General features: G+C 41.5%; 1 protein-coding gene across 2 annotated transcripts; it reads right to left on the bottom strand.

Moving 5' to 3' along the window:
* Nucleotides 1–2,770: 2,770 nt before the first annotated feature.
* Nucleotides 2,771–16,674, bottom strand: LOC140069785 (SERTA domain-containing protein 2-like). 2 transcript variants are annotated; one of them, XM_072115881.1, is made up of 2 exons: nucleotides 16,207–16,674; nucleotides 2,771–10,219 (listed from the first exon to the last, which is right to left on the bottom strand). In XM_072115881.1, exon 2 carries the CDS (start codon nucleotides 10,213–10,215, stop codon nucleotides 9,385–9,387), a length of 831 nt encoding a protein of 276 aa, XP_071971982.1. In that variant the 5' UTR covers nucleotides 10,216–10,219; nucleotides 16,207–16,674; the 3' UTR covers nucleotides 2,771–9,384. The 2 variants fall into 2 exon arrangements, with proteins under 2 accessions (XP_071971982.1, XP_071971981.1); XM_072115880.1 differs by having other exon boundaries at nucleotides 16,279–16,671.
* Nucleotides 16,675–17,101: the final 427 nt, after the last annotated feature.

Here is a 17,101-nt window from a genome sequence, read left to right as displayed (position 1 = left end):
GATATGTACATGGGGTATAGTTTTCATATTAAGTAGCTCAAGGACCTTTGATGTCACCCTGGTCACATGACATTAGGTCACGCCCCCCGTGGACTCGCTCCAAAGCTGCATAGATACCAGTCAAGATTATAACTCTGATTTTATGGGGATCTGAGGGGAACAATTTTTAGCTAAAAGCAGGAGGTCAGATCGTTACTAGAGCTCTATAGGAACCTGCCACTACCTGTATTTGTGAAAATAGTGGTGACGGGTTCCCTTTAAGGCCTTTTACCACCCTTCTCTTAACCTTTTACACACTTTTTTTTTTTTCAATCCCATTCTTCCAAAAGCTGTAAATGTCTTTAATACTTCCGTATGCAGAGCTGCATGAGGGCTGGTTCGTTAATATTCTGTGCAATGTACTGGGAAGCTGGAAAAGAAAATTACAAAGTTGGTGTCATTTTCTTCCTCACTTGGGTTTTACGCTTCTCATTGTGTGATTAAAAGTTTTATGGCCAATAAAAAAAAAAGAAATCCAACATTTACAGTTTTTATTAACTGACAATTACCATATGAAATTATTTTTATGTTCTGGTTTTAGGACATGTAAACTGCTGTTGAGATATTAGAAACTTACTTATCCCAGCTGGGCACCACCTACTCGTTCGGGCTGCCTCTCTTCCTCAATGATCTGGACAGCGTCATCTCAGGGTCTGTTCACACGTAGCGTAAACACGTGTTTTGAAACGCATTACAAAAGCTGAGAAGAGGAGGTTTGCCGGATTGTTGTGACCATTGCATTTACAAAACACAATGGGGCACATTTACTTAGACCGCATTTCCCCACTTTCCCGCATTTAACAGGGGTTTTTTGGCGCAATCTACTTTCATGTGACACAAATCAGGGGAGGTGTGGCCGTCGGACAACCCGAATGATTTGAACTAAGCGCAAGATTTCAAATTCAAATTGTGTTGCAAGTCATGCACTCACATACACCAGGAAGAAGGTGAACTCCGCCGGACCTCAGCGGGGAAGCGACACATGCAGGATATCGAGCACACGATCTTGGTGAATCGCGCCGGACATCCTCGTCGGACAGTCCAGATCGGGGATCGCGATAGGACCAGGTAAGTAAATGTGCCCCAATGTAAACGTTAACATGATGTAAAAGCAATGTAATCAGGAAAATCTACTGTTCTTAGCCCTTTCAAAACTGCATCCCCCAAAATGCCAAGTGTGGATACATGAGGCATGTAAGGGTGATGCCACACATTGCGTTTTTGGTCCGTTTTTAAGCATGCATTTTCAGGCTACATTCACATGAACGTATGTGGGACGTATATACGGCGTATATACATCCCCCCATACACCGCAATGGCCTCACTGGAGCGGTACTGTGCTGCACAGTACTGTTCCGTAGAAAGATAGGACATGTCCTATTTTTTGACCGAATACAGCGCTGGGCCCTATGTTACTCTATGGAGAGGGGCATTATCCTCCTCTCCCAAGCACCAATGTATGCACGCCGTACTATGGTGGGCATACATCGTGTGAATGTAACCTCAGTCTGTTTAAAAACGCATACATTTTTGACCGTTTACCATGCGTTTGGCTGCTTACAACCTGTCTATCTATTAAGATAATTGGGAAAAACTGAAAAAAAATGCTTTTTTTAAACGTACTGAAAACGCAAAAACGCCATGTGTGGCATCACCCTAATCCTCTGTGAAAATACAGCTGGTTTACTATTCCAGCAATTAATAAAAATGCTTTCAAAGCAGCCAAACGTAGGGTGACGTGTAAAACTCATCCCCAAAATGCCATGTGTGAACACACCCTCAGAGTATATGAAGGGATCTTTACTTTTTGTGTTTTAACATATTGTTGATTTTGATTTGTAATATAAAGCTTCACTATAAAAGCCGGTGCCTTTGGTGCTTGAGTGACAGCCATGGGATCTTCTGAACAGATCAGGCCTCCCTAATGACTTCACTGGCAGAAAGGGCACCCTTCATGGCCGCTACTAGGAATTTTGGGGCCCCTAACTTTTTTTTGAGTTTTCCATTATATACAGAGACAAGCGGATCTGACGTTCCTGTACCCAGTATATAAAGAGCCCCCCCCCCCTCCCTTGTGGTCCCAGCCAATTTGCCTGTACTGGAAGAATACTTTTAAATATTTTAACAAATTTTTCTGGACCCGGACAAGCATGCCTACACCACCGTCATTATCCAGGTATCCATATATCCTCAGTAGCCCATTACCTTATGGCAGATGTTAGGATGTATACAAGGTGGCTTAGCTGAATAACTTCTGCCTTTGTAGAACGGGGCCAGCTTGTATGTACCAATTCTCAGATGGTGTCCTGGTAGATCATTGGAAGTATTTTTATCATTTAGTTTATACACAAGTTGCATTACCTGATACAGTTTTCCATCAATTAGTGTACTAAGAGCTCACATTTTTTGGACATTATTATGCTATCCAATTTTTTTTTTTTTTTTTTTAGGAAAGCATCTGGACTCAATGATTCCTATGGTTCTGTTTATGTCCGTTTTCTTTCCTCACAGATGTGCAGAATTCACAATAATTTTTTATATTCCTCACATACAGACCCAGGCAACCGACTGGGCAGGGCAGAAGGTAGATTTTAGAAACCAAAAAGTTTTTATTTTTGTGGATGACCTACGCATTTGAAAAACCAGATCAAATATGGACTGTACACTGATTTTTTTTTTTTGGACATGCAATGGACTCGCCTGTCAGAAAAACAATGAGGACTCCGCTGTGTAGGTTTTAATCATATAACTTTATTGAGTTAACAGTCAGCAACAATCTGTTGTAGTTCTGTCCTTTAGCAGCATATTTCCATAGGAAACCTGTGATTTACAAATGTCATTACCAGCGCATACATAGAAATGTTCCAGAATTCTGCACACACAAAAAAACCCAAAGAAAATAAAGTCGCCTGGATTTCTGCTGAAGTTGCCATCTAAATGCTATACTAATAGAAAAAAAAAGCAAATCTATACAAAGCGCTCAGAATTAGGTAGATATATACTGTAGTTAGCCGAGAGTCCTGGGTTGTCTCCTATACTTTGGACTGCAGGTTATAAACCATGAGCGAGAACAGAAGAGACTTTACAAAACTGTACACAGAAGAAAATACAGGGAATTTAGCAAATTCCAGAGGCTTGTAGCTTGTAGTTCGCATTGTATGAAATTCCTGCATTGTACTTTAGCTTCTTCTCACACAGTCTATATAGCTTGCTCTTAGGAACCACAGCGGCAATGGCTTATACACAGGAGACTTTCCAGCATTTATACGTCATATACGCGCAATGAAAGCCAAGGTTTACACTATGAGCAAAGGACGGGGATGGCACAGTGATCGCAGCCGTGTGACATAGCACTGGCTATAGCGAGTAAAGGGGGTCTGGCAGCAGACTCGACCACTTGAAACTTCTGGCAGTACTGTATATAGGAAGGACGGCCTAAATCTACCTGTGCCCGGGGATACCTCCCCGAATGTACATTGCCCTGCACTGAATGCTGAAGGAGCACTGAGGTGCCTCCAGAGTGTGTAACGTATCTTAGACATGATTTCTATGATAGTAACTACTGCACCAGAGAGAAGAAAGAAGTATCATACCACATACTACACACAGACATACATACACACTAACATTTGTTTCTATGGATGGAAAAAAAGACATATCATAAATTACACAAATTATTGATGATTGACAGCAGAAGCAATAAAGAAAATATAAAGTAAGTTCAGCGTGATACGAAAGCCTTTGAACAAAGAAAATGTGGATGCTATTCATATAGGTTTTATAAAAAAAAAAAAAATATTAAACATAAATTAACATTTACAAACCCAGAGAAAGAACTTCCGAGATGTCAAAGAGAAATTCTTGCCCTGACAACATTGTAAATGAGTTCTAAGTTTTACTCCCATCATGAAGAATGTCATTTTTGGGCCCATTTTTTGTTCTGCTGGGTAAGGGTGCGGTCACACATCATAGTATCATAGTCAGTGATTTATAGAGCACCATTAATTCCCTGGTGCTGAACAATCAGTAAGGGGTCACATACATCACATTAAGAGGAGAAGAAATACAACAAAACACTACAGAGATCTGAGATAGCAAATGCAATTAGGTAAATCTCTTCTTCACAGCAGATGAATTGTGTTTCAAAACGCAATGAAACGCCACGTGTGACCACACACTAATGGATTCTTTAAGGGCGGCTCCAGATATATACATATAACATTCTATTTTGCAGGGGGATTAAAAATAATAAACCGCTTATACTCTCCTCTCTTCCCTTATTCATCAATGGATATTTCAATGGAAAAAGAGGTCATGTCAGGGGCTTTGACGCAAGTAAAATGTTTTCTGCATCAAAATAATTCCAGTATCCTGATGCAGATTTTGCCATTTACAAAATTCTACCCGAATGTGAAATTTCATTGGTTGTACTTTTCTGTTCCATTTAAAGGGGATGTCCAGGTATATACATATTCTAATATAAAAATAAAAAACCATAGTCTCCGCTCAAATACATCTATGGATAGATGCATGATGTATTCCAATACCAAAAAAAAGTCAAGAATGTCAATGTTAGAATATGTATATATCTGGACAATCCCTTTAAAATCAACTTGCATGGTGGAATTTGGTAGTTGATAAAATCTGCATAAGGATACTGGAATTATTTTGATGCAGAAAATATTTCACTTACGGCAAAGCTCCTGACATGACCCATTTACCATTCAAATGTGAACAGAAATGACCATTGATGAATAACACTGCAGAATTCAGTGGAAACAGGCTTGGAAAGGGAAAAAAAAAAAAAAAAAAAAAAACACCAACACAGTTTCTTGCAAATTCTTCCATGTGAACCGAAAAGTGGTGACCAATTCCATAAGAGCAAAGTGAACAATTATAAAACAGCATATGGTAATAATTCATGGTGCAGGACCCTTCCAAACCAATATGCAATAACACGTGTTTAGTGAGGTTAGACTCTATACTCCAATGGTGTTCTCTATTTCTGCCATTATTTCTATTAGGTGCAAAGTAATATAAATAGATGCACATGTTTTAGGGGATCATGCCAACAAGTCAGTGCCAAACTTTGATTTTATGTACTGTTGTGTTGTTCTCATGATTGGTTGTCACGATCAACTAGAACAGTCTTGCACTCAAACACTTTTGATAAATCTTCCCCATAGTTTAAATGTGAATGTGCCTTTTCTGTTACAAAGCTCTAGTGCATCCATTCTCCAGCAATTCAGACTCCGCTAACTTTTGTGTGACAAAAAGTGAAGATCCGAAATAGGAAATTTTGCCCATCAATTAAAAGAAGGGAACATATATTTCTACTGTAAGATGATTCTGTTATTATATGGTTCTTGCATGTATTTATCATCTTCCACCTTCAGAATGCCAAATGAAAGAGAAAGGCCTTATAATGGAAATCAATCTATTACAAATACAACCCCACAACATCTATCCTATAAAATGTCCAACCAGTGCTTTTAGCTAGCCCGACAGATCGGCCAAAATTATCCTGCCCGCCATCTAAAGTCTGACTAGATTTTGGAGATAAAAACTATTCCAATCAACCTGCCCGATCATTATGTTCTGAAAGGAGAGGAGCCATGATAAAGAGATGTGTTAGTAGATAACTACCCTCGGTCCATATAGAATACATGCAGGCTTGTTTGAGTGGGCCCAAGGAGATAGCGGATACATTTATCCTAATTGTGTATGTTCAGCCTTAGCTCACTATTAGAGCAGAACAATGCTTGCAATTGTGTGCATTATTTTTATAGCAAGCTACAATTTTCCTTTCTGCTCCCTCTTGCTGAGTGATGTACATGCTCAGAAGAGGCCACAATAGCCTATAGGGGATGGATGCACAGTATTGCATCCAATCCTGAGCTCCGCTGAGCATATGCTGTCCATATAAAAACAGTGACATCACTAGGGAAACATCCTGGACGTCGGCCGAGCACTGGCCACTGCTAAAGTCCAATAATCAGGGGTGCTCCAATGTTCAGGTCACGTTCACACCCATTATGATACCTGCTTTTGGCTTCAAAAACTGCATCAGAACTGAGGCCATGTTCACATGTGGCGATTCCATTGCCATTTGAAACACAACAGAAAGGCTCCACCCCCGATCATTGAGTTTCATGAACGTTAAGTAAACATGCAGGAAACGCACTGTGAAAATACACGAGTTACCAGCTGTGGATCATAATGGGAGAGAACAGATAATGATAGAGGCGTCTCCTATTTTTTCACTACACTCCTGGTTTGGACATTAAAAACTGCATCTAAAAAAACTGAATATTTGAACGGAACCTCAGGACGATATCTCCTAGCCCTCCGTTGTAATCATCCCAACGTATACTTCATATATACTGAATATTCAAAGCAGATTTCTCCTCTCACCATAAAATAGAAGAAATCCTCACCAGAATCCAGATGAAAATAGTCAATGAGACTGCATGTAATTTCTCATCTAGTTTTAACTAGGATTACAGTAAATTTGTGAACCCAGATGTAACGCAAACCAAACATTTCATGGGAGAAAGATGAATAATTACAATATTTCACTGTGTAGAGAAATATAACCAGCCAAAAGCTTATCGTCTGGCAGCAATGAAGTACTGCGTGCAATACTCTCCCTGAAGCGTTAGGAGAAGCCATCACATACTGAGTCAGCATCTTGTGTGGAGCTTTGCTCCCTAGAAAATGCATTACTGAAGACTAAGTGCATCCATTAAGAGAGGAAAAAAAACGACATTTGCTATTTTAGTCTGGGCCAATAACAAGCATTTCTCTCTTTAAAACCTGAAGATGGTATCTGACATCTGGGTAAGCGAGAACTGTATGTACCTAGCTGGATTTATCAGAAAATAGCAACTATAAAGGATCAGCTAGAGACAAGCAATTCACCATCATCAATATCAATATGATGATGTATGGAAGTATGAAGATCTAGTTTGTACACAATATCAATGTGATATTGCTGGGTACATCATGTACCACGTCTGGATGTCATTGGTTACATAAGGGCCGTGTGCACACAAGCATTTTACAGCCTATAAAAAAAACCCTTCAAGAAAATGGAATTGGGAGGCCTTACACTTGGAACTCAAATACAGACTTCATGTCAGCCATATTTCCCAAGCTGCTTTATGTGTGGGGATCCAGCATCATAGTTATCTGAGGTTTTGAGATTCACAGCACCATAGATTATTATGCGGGTCTGCACACAGTATTGTGTAGAATTATGGCCGACGTATGGTCTGTATCTCACAGACTGAACATCGCGTCTTCCCCTGAATTCATTTTCACAGAAGCAACTTGATGCCAAGTTAAGAAGCCATCCACCCCTAAAAGAATAGTATGAGATGGCACCATACAACACACCTGTGGCTGTATAGTAAAAATCCCCAAGGATCTCATGTTCTGTAGTACAGCTTCCATGAACTTGTTTGGTAGATGGTATACAGACTGGATCCCAGAGAATGAAAAAGTTTTCCATTCTGAAGGTTTAGCTTCTTCCATTCCCTGGGATTTATTCAAGATGACCCCAAATCATCCATGTGCCAAGTTATACCATACAAGTCATTTTAAAAAGTGTCTTTGGCGCACTTTGACAGGTACCACATATTGGTTGACTTAGTGCCCATAGAAGGGTACTGCTTTACATACAGCTGTGCACACAAACTCTTAGGTTCACATTGATATTGTACAACCATGCAGTCTGCCATATCACTCATGCATTTATTGCACCCCAAAAAACTAAATTTCAGATGTGTCTGTTGACAAAGAAATAGTGCAGCAAGGGATCAACCACCACACTTTTTTCAGGGTCATTGCATAAATCTGGCTCGGAGGTTTAACACTCCCCATAAAGCTTCTTTCTGAAATCATTCAAGCTTAGATTTAAACAGGACGTACAACAATCACAAGCCCCTATACACCATACTACATGACCAGAGGTTATAGAGGAGGAAGAAAGAACACACAATGAAAGGAGGAGAATTACAATGAAAATATTACATAGGAAAGTCTCGGCCTTTCCGCGTTCTTCAGTCTCCGTTACAAATCTTACATATTTTAAAAAACAACTTTTCAATAGAAAGATGAACGTCAAGAAATAAGTGCTTCTCAAAGAGCTAAAAATGCCGTACTGCTTGCATACATGCTCACTGCACGTTTGGAACATCTACAAATGCATAGCTCGGAAAAAGGTCTTCAAAAAACACAAGAAATATTCACAAGCAAAATCTGCAGGCTTCTTCTTCTAGACAGAGTTAGAAGTTTAGAAACATTGCCACAAAAGGAAAATATCTGAGGTAGAAAAGAAGTGAAGAGATCAGATCTAAGAAGAAAAGCCAAGAACCGCCTCGGAATAAAGTGCCAGCATGCTAGGAGCGTGTACCAGCAGCCTATACTCGGCTTATATTTGGGGTGATCTTTGGGGTATTCGTACACCTTACATCAGCAACAGAAACCATCCACAACACCGGGGCAATTTGTGCTTCAAGGGGTTGTCCAGGATTAGAGAAAAAAAATAAAAAGTATAATGGGGTCCGGCTTTACTTTTCCAGCAGCAACCACGATTTTTTGTCCAGGGGCTGCATCTGTTATTGCACCTTATTCACATTTAATTGAATGGTGTTCAATGATTAGATCAGAGACGGCGCATAAAAAGGCGCAGAGTATAGAGGTTTCAAGCAGAAAAACCAACACATAAATCTTTCTTCTAATCCTAGAAACTCCTGTTATTCGTTCCCAACTTCCTCCTGATGATCACCAATAACATGGCTCGCCCTCCAAGCATAGACTATGATACACGTCATCACCAGTAGAACCACATAAACCAAGAAATCTGCTTACAACTAAGAAATTAATAAATAATCGTTTGAAATGTACAATATTAATACCAAGAGATTGAAAGTAAAGAACATGAAACAGAAATACACAAAGCACACAAAGTAGGTTTTTGCACTTCATCTTAAAAGAGGTAGTGTCCACTATATACAAGAAGTGACATCCCGCGTTGGCTCTTGTAGGTTATTCTACTATCCGAAAAAGGTTTACAAATATTGTCATCATTAGAAAAATATTGGTTTTCTGCAGAGAGTTCATGTGGTTGATTTCTTGTGATCACCAGTTAGAAGAATATGCATAATACTGAATGACTGGAGCTAGGCAGTTTTGGATTCCATAGGCATTTATATCTATAGAAATATATCCTGATCATTTGTGCATATGAAAGTAAAATTGCCCTTCCTGCGTTTCCAAACTAGGTTAAAATACATTTCCTCTTTAAGAACACCAGGTCGGGCTTTATTAGCTAGAATTATGTCAAGACCCAACCAGAATCTCTATGATGTGGTCCAGATCATTCAAATCTGTCCTGCAGACCTGCAAGTTACTGCTTGCAGAATTATTGCACATTGTATACAGCTTGAGGGGTTCTTCCACTGCAGGCTGCATTCTTGGTGACATCAAGGAGGAGAAACTAAAATCAGAGTCATACATCGAAGTATCAATGTCGTCAAAAATGTCATCCACTGACAAGTCCTTTAGGTAACTGGTAGAACTGGTCAGTTCAAAAGATCCAAATGCACATTCTGTCCCCCGAACATCCTGCTTTTCAACTTTGTAGCCACTCTCCAGGGGTTTGGGGGGTTCATCCATGACTGAGCCCTGGGCTGGAGTTGGGCTGATGTCCTCAACAAAATCAAGATCCTTGAGAATTGATGAAATTGCAGAAGACATGTCATCATCCGTCACTTCCATCAAGCTGTCCAGTGGGTTCTCACTGGGCCAGGTATCTCTTGTAATTTCTGTGTTAATTCCGAAAGGTAAGTTGAGTGAAGAATCGATGGGATCGCTTCCTGTATATATAAAGTTGTTGGAGGGGATGTCACCCCCCATAACTCCTGGCAGCTGACTGGACTCCTGCCTCGTCTCCTCCTGAATCTGACGGACTGTATTGGCTATGAGAACGGATCGATGCAGGTTTGGTTCAGCCAGCATTTTATAGCTTTGCAGTTTGTTGAGGCACATATTGAGCACCAGTTGCCTTTGATGACTGTACGGCATGGTTCGGTTGCAATCGTAGGCACAAGAAAACTCGGTCATGGTCTCTTCACAATCATTCAGCTTGCGTTTAAGTCCTTTACCAAGCATGGGTCTGTTAAGATAAAATGGATGCATGCCTGTTATGTTAACCCAGGGAAGTAATAACATAATGCTATGGTGTAACTGGAACACAGCAAGTCTATAACATTGGACAGCATTAGTACTTAATGTGGCAGCATTTGACCAACAGGGAGTTCAGATCCATGCAGTGTAAGGCTATGTTCAGATCTCTTTTTTATAACTCCGTTGTTACACGCAATAGAAGGATTCATACCCACAGCGTACACTCAGTGGAGGCCAGGGATGGATGCAATAACGGTAAATGGTGGCTTGAACCTATGCATGTATCCCACATTCCTCAGCACAGATCTGATACAATTATGTGTCCAATACAGAAGCTCAATAAAGGGTGATGCTCCCACCCGACACCCCCCCCCAACCCCACACAAAAAATGGATATGGCCATCCCCATTGTGTGACCAGAGAAAGGAAATTCCGTAGAAGTCAGTGGCCACATGTTGACCATTTTGGACTGGTTATTTTCAAAAATCATGTGGGTACAGTCCAGTATGGATTGTGTTGGCTCCTTGATTTTGCCCAAGGACCTCCTGCACAAGGGGCATGCTTGCTAGCGGTTGTAAATATCTTTCTATGGGCCCATGCAAAAGGTGGCGGTTCCCGTCTGCTCAAGATACAAGTTATAGAGTAGGGGGCTATTTTCTCATTCATGACAGTGACCTTTTCTATTGTTATCAGTTTGAGCCAATGACAAACAGGCTGCAAAGAACAGACCATGAGCCTTTGTTTGTGTCCTGTGAAAAGCTCAGGCTTCATGTACAGGAAGCCCAAGACTGGGGTGACATGTACATTAGAGGCTCCTTGTGTCACTAGGGTCCCTTGTGAAACACACCTAGAAGTCAGTATGTTGTTCTACTGCTGGAACAGAGAAACAATTTAACCCCTTCCCACCGCAGCCCTTTTTCGTTTTCATATTTCACTCCCCACCTTCAAAAATCTAGAACTTTTTTTATTTTTCCATGTACAGAGCTGTGTGACGGCTTATTTCCTTCGTAACAAATTACACTTCATAGTGATGGTATTGAATATTCCATGCCGTGTACTGAGAAGCAGGAAAAAAAATTCCAAATGCAGTGAAATTGGTAAAAAAAAAAAAAAGCATTTGTGTCGTATTCTTGTGGGCTTGAATTTTAAGGATTTCACTGTACGCCCCAAATGACATGTATGCTTTATTCTTTGGGTACATACGATTACGGGGATACCAAATTTGTAAAGGTTTTATAATGTTTTCATACATTTAAAAAAAAAAAACCTCCTGTACAAAAAATTTTGGGGGGGATTTTGCAGTTTTCAGGCGCTAATAACTTTTTTATACTTTGATTTTTGCTGAATTTGATGACGTTTACAATGTGTTCATTTTTAGAACTGTACGACCTTTTGGTCACTTTTTATAGAATTTTAATTTTTTTTTTACTATTTTACAGGCTCCCTAGGCGATCCTATCACATACTGCCATACTACAGTATGGCGGAATATGGGGATTTTACGCCTCATTCATTACAATGTGCTGATAGCACATTGTAATGAATGGGTCTTCCAAAGACCCGAGGCTACTTCGGGTTAACCTGAGGCTACCATGGCAACAGATCGCCGCCCCGGGGATCGATGATCCTCGGAAAGATGGCGCTGCCATCTTTTTGAAGCCGCCGGTGGCGATCGACAGGAAAACACCCGCGATCAGTGCTTGTGGGTGTAGCATTACGTCACATGTCGGTAAGGGGTTAAATAATATTGCATGTGTGAATCAAGCCAAACACCAGCAATTTTCACTCAGTGGAGGTATTGAAGCATTCTTTTCACACACCTTGCTACCTTTTGTCCACTGAATATGGAACGGCTGACTGTCCTATTCTACAGAGGGAGTGACAAGTACAGGCTATAACTGAGAAGTATGCTGGAGGTACACCGAAGAAGCAGGGGGAAGGCTAAATGGTGTAATAATAGCTTGTAAAGCCAGATCATGGAGGGGCTACGGTAGCACCTATGACTCATTAGCATAATTTAAACGTTGATTTTAGACAAAAGGAGGCTGTGGATAACAAATATGAGAAGAATACCACAGTCTGTGGGTCTATGAGTAAGGCCTCTTGCACACTAGCGTTGCGTTTCACGTCAGGGTGCAATGCGTGAAAAACTGACGTTTTGGCTGCGTTTTTGTTCCATTTTTCCTTGGAGTAATTTGCGTTTTTTTTTGCGTTTTCGGCGCATTTTTGACGCGCGATTCAATGGGAGACTCGAGCATTTTTCAAAGGGACCATGGTTTGGGATTAAAATGTGTTATTTAATTGAAAAATAATGTCTTCTGATAATTTGCAAACATCAGCGATCTATTCTTCACTGTTCCGCGCGTATATTATCTCCCAACAATTTAGCAGATGTGAAGAACAGTGAAGAATAGAATAAAATTATTGTACACAGTGAACACAGGATCATTTAAGATAAAAACACAGTGCAGAACACAGTGCAGAATAGATTAGATGTTCGGCACATCTGCTTACTTGTCGGGAGATACGCGCGGAACGGCGCGAACAAAATAGCATGTGAAGAACAATATATATGTGTGTGAAGAACACATTGCAGATGTTTAAATACATCTGCAATGTGTTCTTCACACACATATATATTGTTCTTCACATGCTATTTTGGCCGCACCGTTCCGCGTGTATCTTCCGACAAGTAAGCAGATGTGCCGAACATCTGTAATCTATTCTGCACTGTGTTCTGCACTGTGTTTTTCACTGTGTTTTTATCTTAAATGATCCTGTGTTCACTGTTTTTATTCTATTCTTCACTGTTCTTCACTGTGTTTTTTTAATTAAATGATCGTTCGCGAGCAGGGGAAATAATGTTATTCTGGTCACCTAGCAACCCTTACGTTTAAAACGCATTGCACTCGCATTGCACTTGCAATGATTGCGAGTGCAATGCGTTCTTGATGCATCTCCATAGACTTGAATGGGGCGTGAAAATTGCGCGTGACTCGCAAAAATAGAGCATGCTGCGATTTTGACGCGCGTGCAAACGAACGCAAGCACGCGCGTCAAAAACAACGCTAATGGAGAAAGACCCATTGAATACAATGGGACAGAGTGCAATGCGAGTTCTGAGCGTCAAATGCACGCGCAGAACTCGCGCGTGAAAAACGCCAGTGGAGAAGGGGCCTAAGTGTCATAGTTATCATACTCGATTTTGATGCTAGGTCTCCTTTAACGAATTTGCCCTTTTTTTTGTTTTTGCGTTTCCATTTTTTACTCCCCACCTTAAAAAAAAACTAACTTTTTCATTTTTCTGTGTATTTTTCTGAGTTGTGTAAGGGCTTGTTTCCTGCAGAACAAATTGTACTTATTAGTGACAGTATTTAATATTCAAAGTCGTGTAGTGGGATCACAGGGATACCAAATTTAAATTTAAAACCATCTGTAGCAAAAACATTTTTTTTACTTGTTATCAAATAGCAAAAAAGTAGCATTTTGTATATTTGGGCGCTATTTTCTGCAAGAGGGTTCAATGCCAGGAATAAGCTAGCACGATTAGGATTTTATTTGTTTATTTTAATCAGTTCTATGGAAAGGGGGCGATTTGAACAAATATTTATTTTTTTAGAATTTTATCAGACCCCCTAGGGTACGTTAAACCTAGCGAGTATGATTGCTTCTACCATATACTGCAATTCTACTGTACTATAGTATATGGAAAACTTGCTATAGATCTGTTGCAGGTCTGCAGCAACAACATGTCCTGCAGTCTTAAGTTATAACGTCACAGGGAAAGACAAAGCCAATATGGTGGTGTCAATACGGCCAGCAGCGTTCAGGGGTTGCAATATGCCCCAAGTGGTACAGAGAGGGCTCAGCCCATGATAAGGGGTTAAGGTTTTTCTGAGTGGCCAAAGATCCAAAGGTCTCTCTTACCTGGCTGCAGTGATGTGGCCATATACCCCGTGTGGCCATATACCCCGTGTGGCCTACACCTAAATTCTACTCTCAATCATGTATGACACAAGACCAGCGATTGGCTGTGGCAGGGATGTAATAAAAAACCTTGTAAGAAACACCAAGTCTGTAGCAGCAGGGAATTAAACATGAATTTACATTGAAGGCCAAGCTACACTACAATCTTTCTCCACACAGTACATCACATGGGCCTTGGTGTAACAGAACTGCCCCCCTGAACTACTCAGCTCCTCCTGATCTATAACATGCCCCAGTCATGAGGATTTACACCCACAACCAACAATGCAGGGCATTTTGCAATGATTCAGGGACATTCAGTATTACACTATCTGTGAGCGATGTATACTAGTGATGAGCGAGTATTTGCCCTGCTCGATAACGAGCATTTAATTAAAAAAAAAAAGAAGTGAAGAACAGTAAAAAAATACAATTAAAACATTTAATTTTTCATTTAATTGAAGGAAACAGTGAAAGAACACAGTGCAGAATAGATTGCAGATGTTCGGGAACATCTGCGATCTGTTCCGGAGACACGCGTGCAGAACGGTGTTCTCCGCAATAGTATTTGAAGAACAATATGTGTGAAGAACAACTTGCAGATGTTTCCAAACATCTGCAAGTTGTTCTTCACACATATTGTTCTTCAAATACTATTGCGGAGAACACCGTTCTGCACGCGTGTCTCCGGAGCAGATCGCAGATGTTCCCGAACATCTGCAATCTATTCTGCACTGTGCTCGTTCAGTTTGTAATTTTACTGAAAAATGCTCGGGTCTCCCATTGATTTCAATGGGGCTCGTTACTCGAAACGAGCACTCGAGCATCGGGAAATGTTCGGCTCGAGTAACGAGCACCCGAGCATTTTAGTGCTCGCTCATCTCTAATGTATACACATGATCTAAGGAGCCATCGAAGGGATGAAGAGTCACACTGGGATGTTACATCCTCTTTCATAGGCCAGACACATCATCACAAGACAACTACTGAGATATATTAGCCCTGTGGGCATTAGTCAGCCCCGTTGACCCCGTTCTCCATTCCCTTGACTCCTGAGGTCATTTGTATACAGCGTTCCAAGTTCATTTTCTGTATAATGCCAAATTTCCCAGAATATCAGACACCATCTGTGGGATAACGTGTGGGCCTATAGCCTCATTTTTTTGGTGACAGGTCTGTCTGTAAATAGGACCTTAGGCCCCTTCCACACTTGCGTTGCAGATCACGTCAGAGTCTGATCAGGGTGCGATCAGGGTTTGGTCAGTGAAAAACTGACATTTTTCATCAGAGTTCAATCACTTTTCAGTCAGAGTTCTTCCAGTGTCTCGGTTTTTCACGCACAGATAAATCGCGTGAAAATGGACTCAGGACTGAGCTCTATCTTTTCTATAGCAATTGATGCACGAAAAACATTGCACTTGCATTGGACTTGCAGGCGTCTCAGATTGCAATGTGTTTTTGATGTGTCACCACAGACTTGTATGGCGCGTTTTTCATGCGCGTGACTTGCAAAAAGTAGAGCATGTCGAGATTTAAATGTGCGTGTGAGCATGAAAAAAAAAGTGTAAGGGTGAAGACACACTTGGCGTTTTTAGACCGTTTTTGGTTAGTGCGTTTTCAGATCGTTAAAAAACGGACGCGCAGAAAACGCACGTGAAAAACACAAGTGTGAAAGGGGCCTTAAAGTGGGTTTGGGTCATAAGTCCGGTTACACACGCCTAGAACCTCTGTGGCCTTATAGAACCATGTGGTGACCTGAATGTAGATTGGAGGCTGTGAGGGTGAGCTCGTCACATGACCGGGGTCACCTGTATTGTGGACATGTGGTAGTACACCCCCCATATAATAATGAACCCCCAGGGGTAGTGCCATGCCTTGAAGAGATTTTCATGCTGTGACACCCACATTAGTACAGACTAATAGCCCCATATGTGCCACATGACCGTATCAGACCCCCATGTGCAGGAAGGGGTCAGTGACTGATGACTAGTAATACAAGTGTTCCCCTCACCAGTTATAACGAGAACAACTTCCAGGTATCGCAGCAGTATCGCGCTGTATGACCAGGCACCGAGACACCTACCTCACACACGGCGGCTGGGGACACTTCCTCCTCGGTTTTCCCGTCTCTGGCTGCGGCTCCGCAGTTGCCCTCCCACTCCGCCCTGTGTCACCTTAATCATGAGGCGACAACTTCTAGAAGGAACGACTTCCCGTCACATTCCCGCTTCACCCCCTAAGCCGCCGGGCTCACGGCTGGCTCCCCACCTCCCCCCGCCCCGAGCTCCTAACACCGGGCGCATCCGAGGAGCCGCTGCCCACACCAGGCATAGAAAGTGCGTGAAGGGTACCCAGCTGATTGACGGCCCTTGTCAGGTGCGTCGCCCCTGATTGGATGACTGCTGCCAAGGCAGCACAGCAACCATTTTCTGATTGGTCAAAGGGGAGGGGTTACGGTGATAAGCAGGTTGCGCAGTTCAGGCGACGAATAAGAGCTGAGGGCGGGTGAGGTGACGTCACACTGACGTCAGAACAGTTCTATAAGCCTGGACAGCGCAGGCGGCAGCGCATAATTGTCGGGTGTGCTGTGCGGAGTGTGTGGTGTGGTGTAAAGTAATGTAATGTGATGTGATGTGTGATATGTATTATATGTGGTATAATGTCATTACCATAGTCTATGATTCGTGATGTACTATGTGGTATAATGTGATGTATAATATGATGTATAATACACTGTGAGGTATAATGTGATGTGTAAGGCTACATTCACACAAACTTATGGGCATATGTTGGCTGTGATGGAGTGGTGACCCCCTCCTCTCCATTGCGATGCATTAGGCACGGCGCCATAACAGGGAAAGACGGAACTTACCGGTATCTTTTCCCCATGTATGGAGCGGTACGGT

The sequence above is a fragment of the Engystomops pustulosus genome, chromosome 7, assembly GCF_040894005.1.
Source record: "Engystomops pustulosus chromosome 7, aEngPut4.maternal, whole genome shotgun sequence".
NCBI lineage: Eukaryota > Metazoa > Chordata > Amphibia > Anura > Leptodactylidae > Engystomops > Engystomops pustulosus.
This window is presented reverse-complemented; position numbering and strand designations above follow the sequence as displayed.

What these genes read in the sequence shown, in the direction of transcription:
- LOC140069785 (XM_072115881.1), bottom strand. Translation starts at nt 10,215, where the DNA reads ATGCTTGGTAAAGGACTTAAACGCAAGCTGAATGATTGTGAAGAGACC.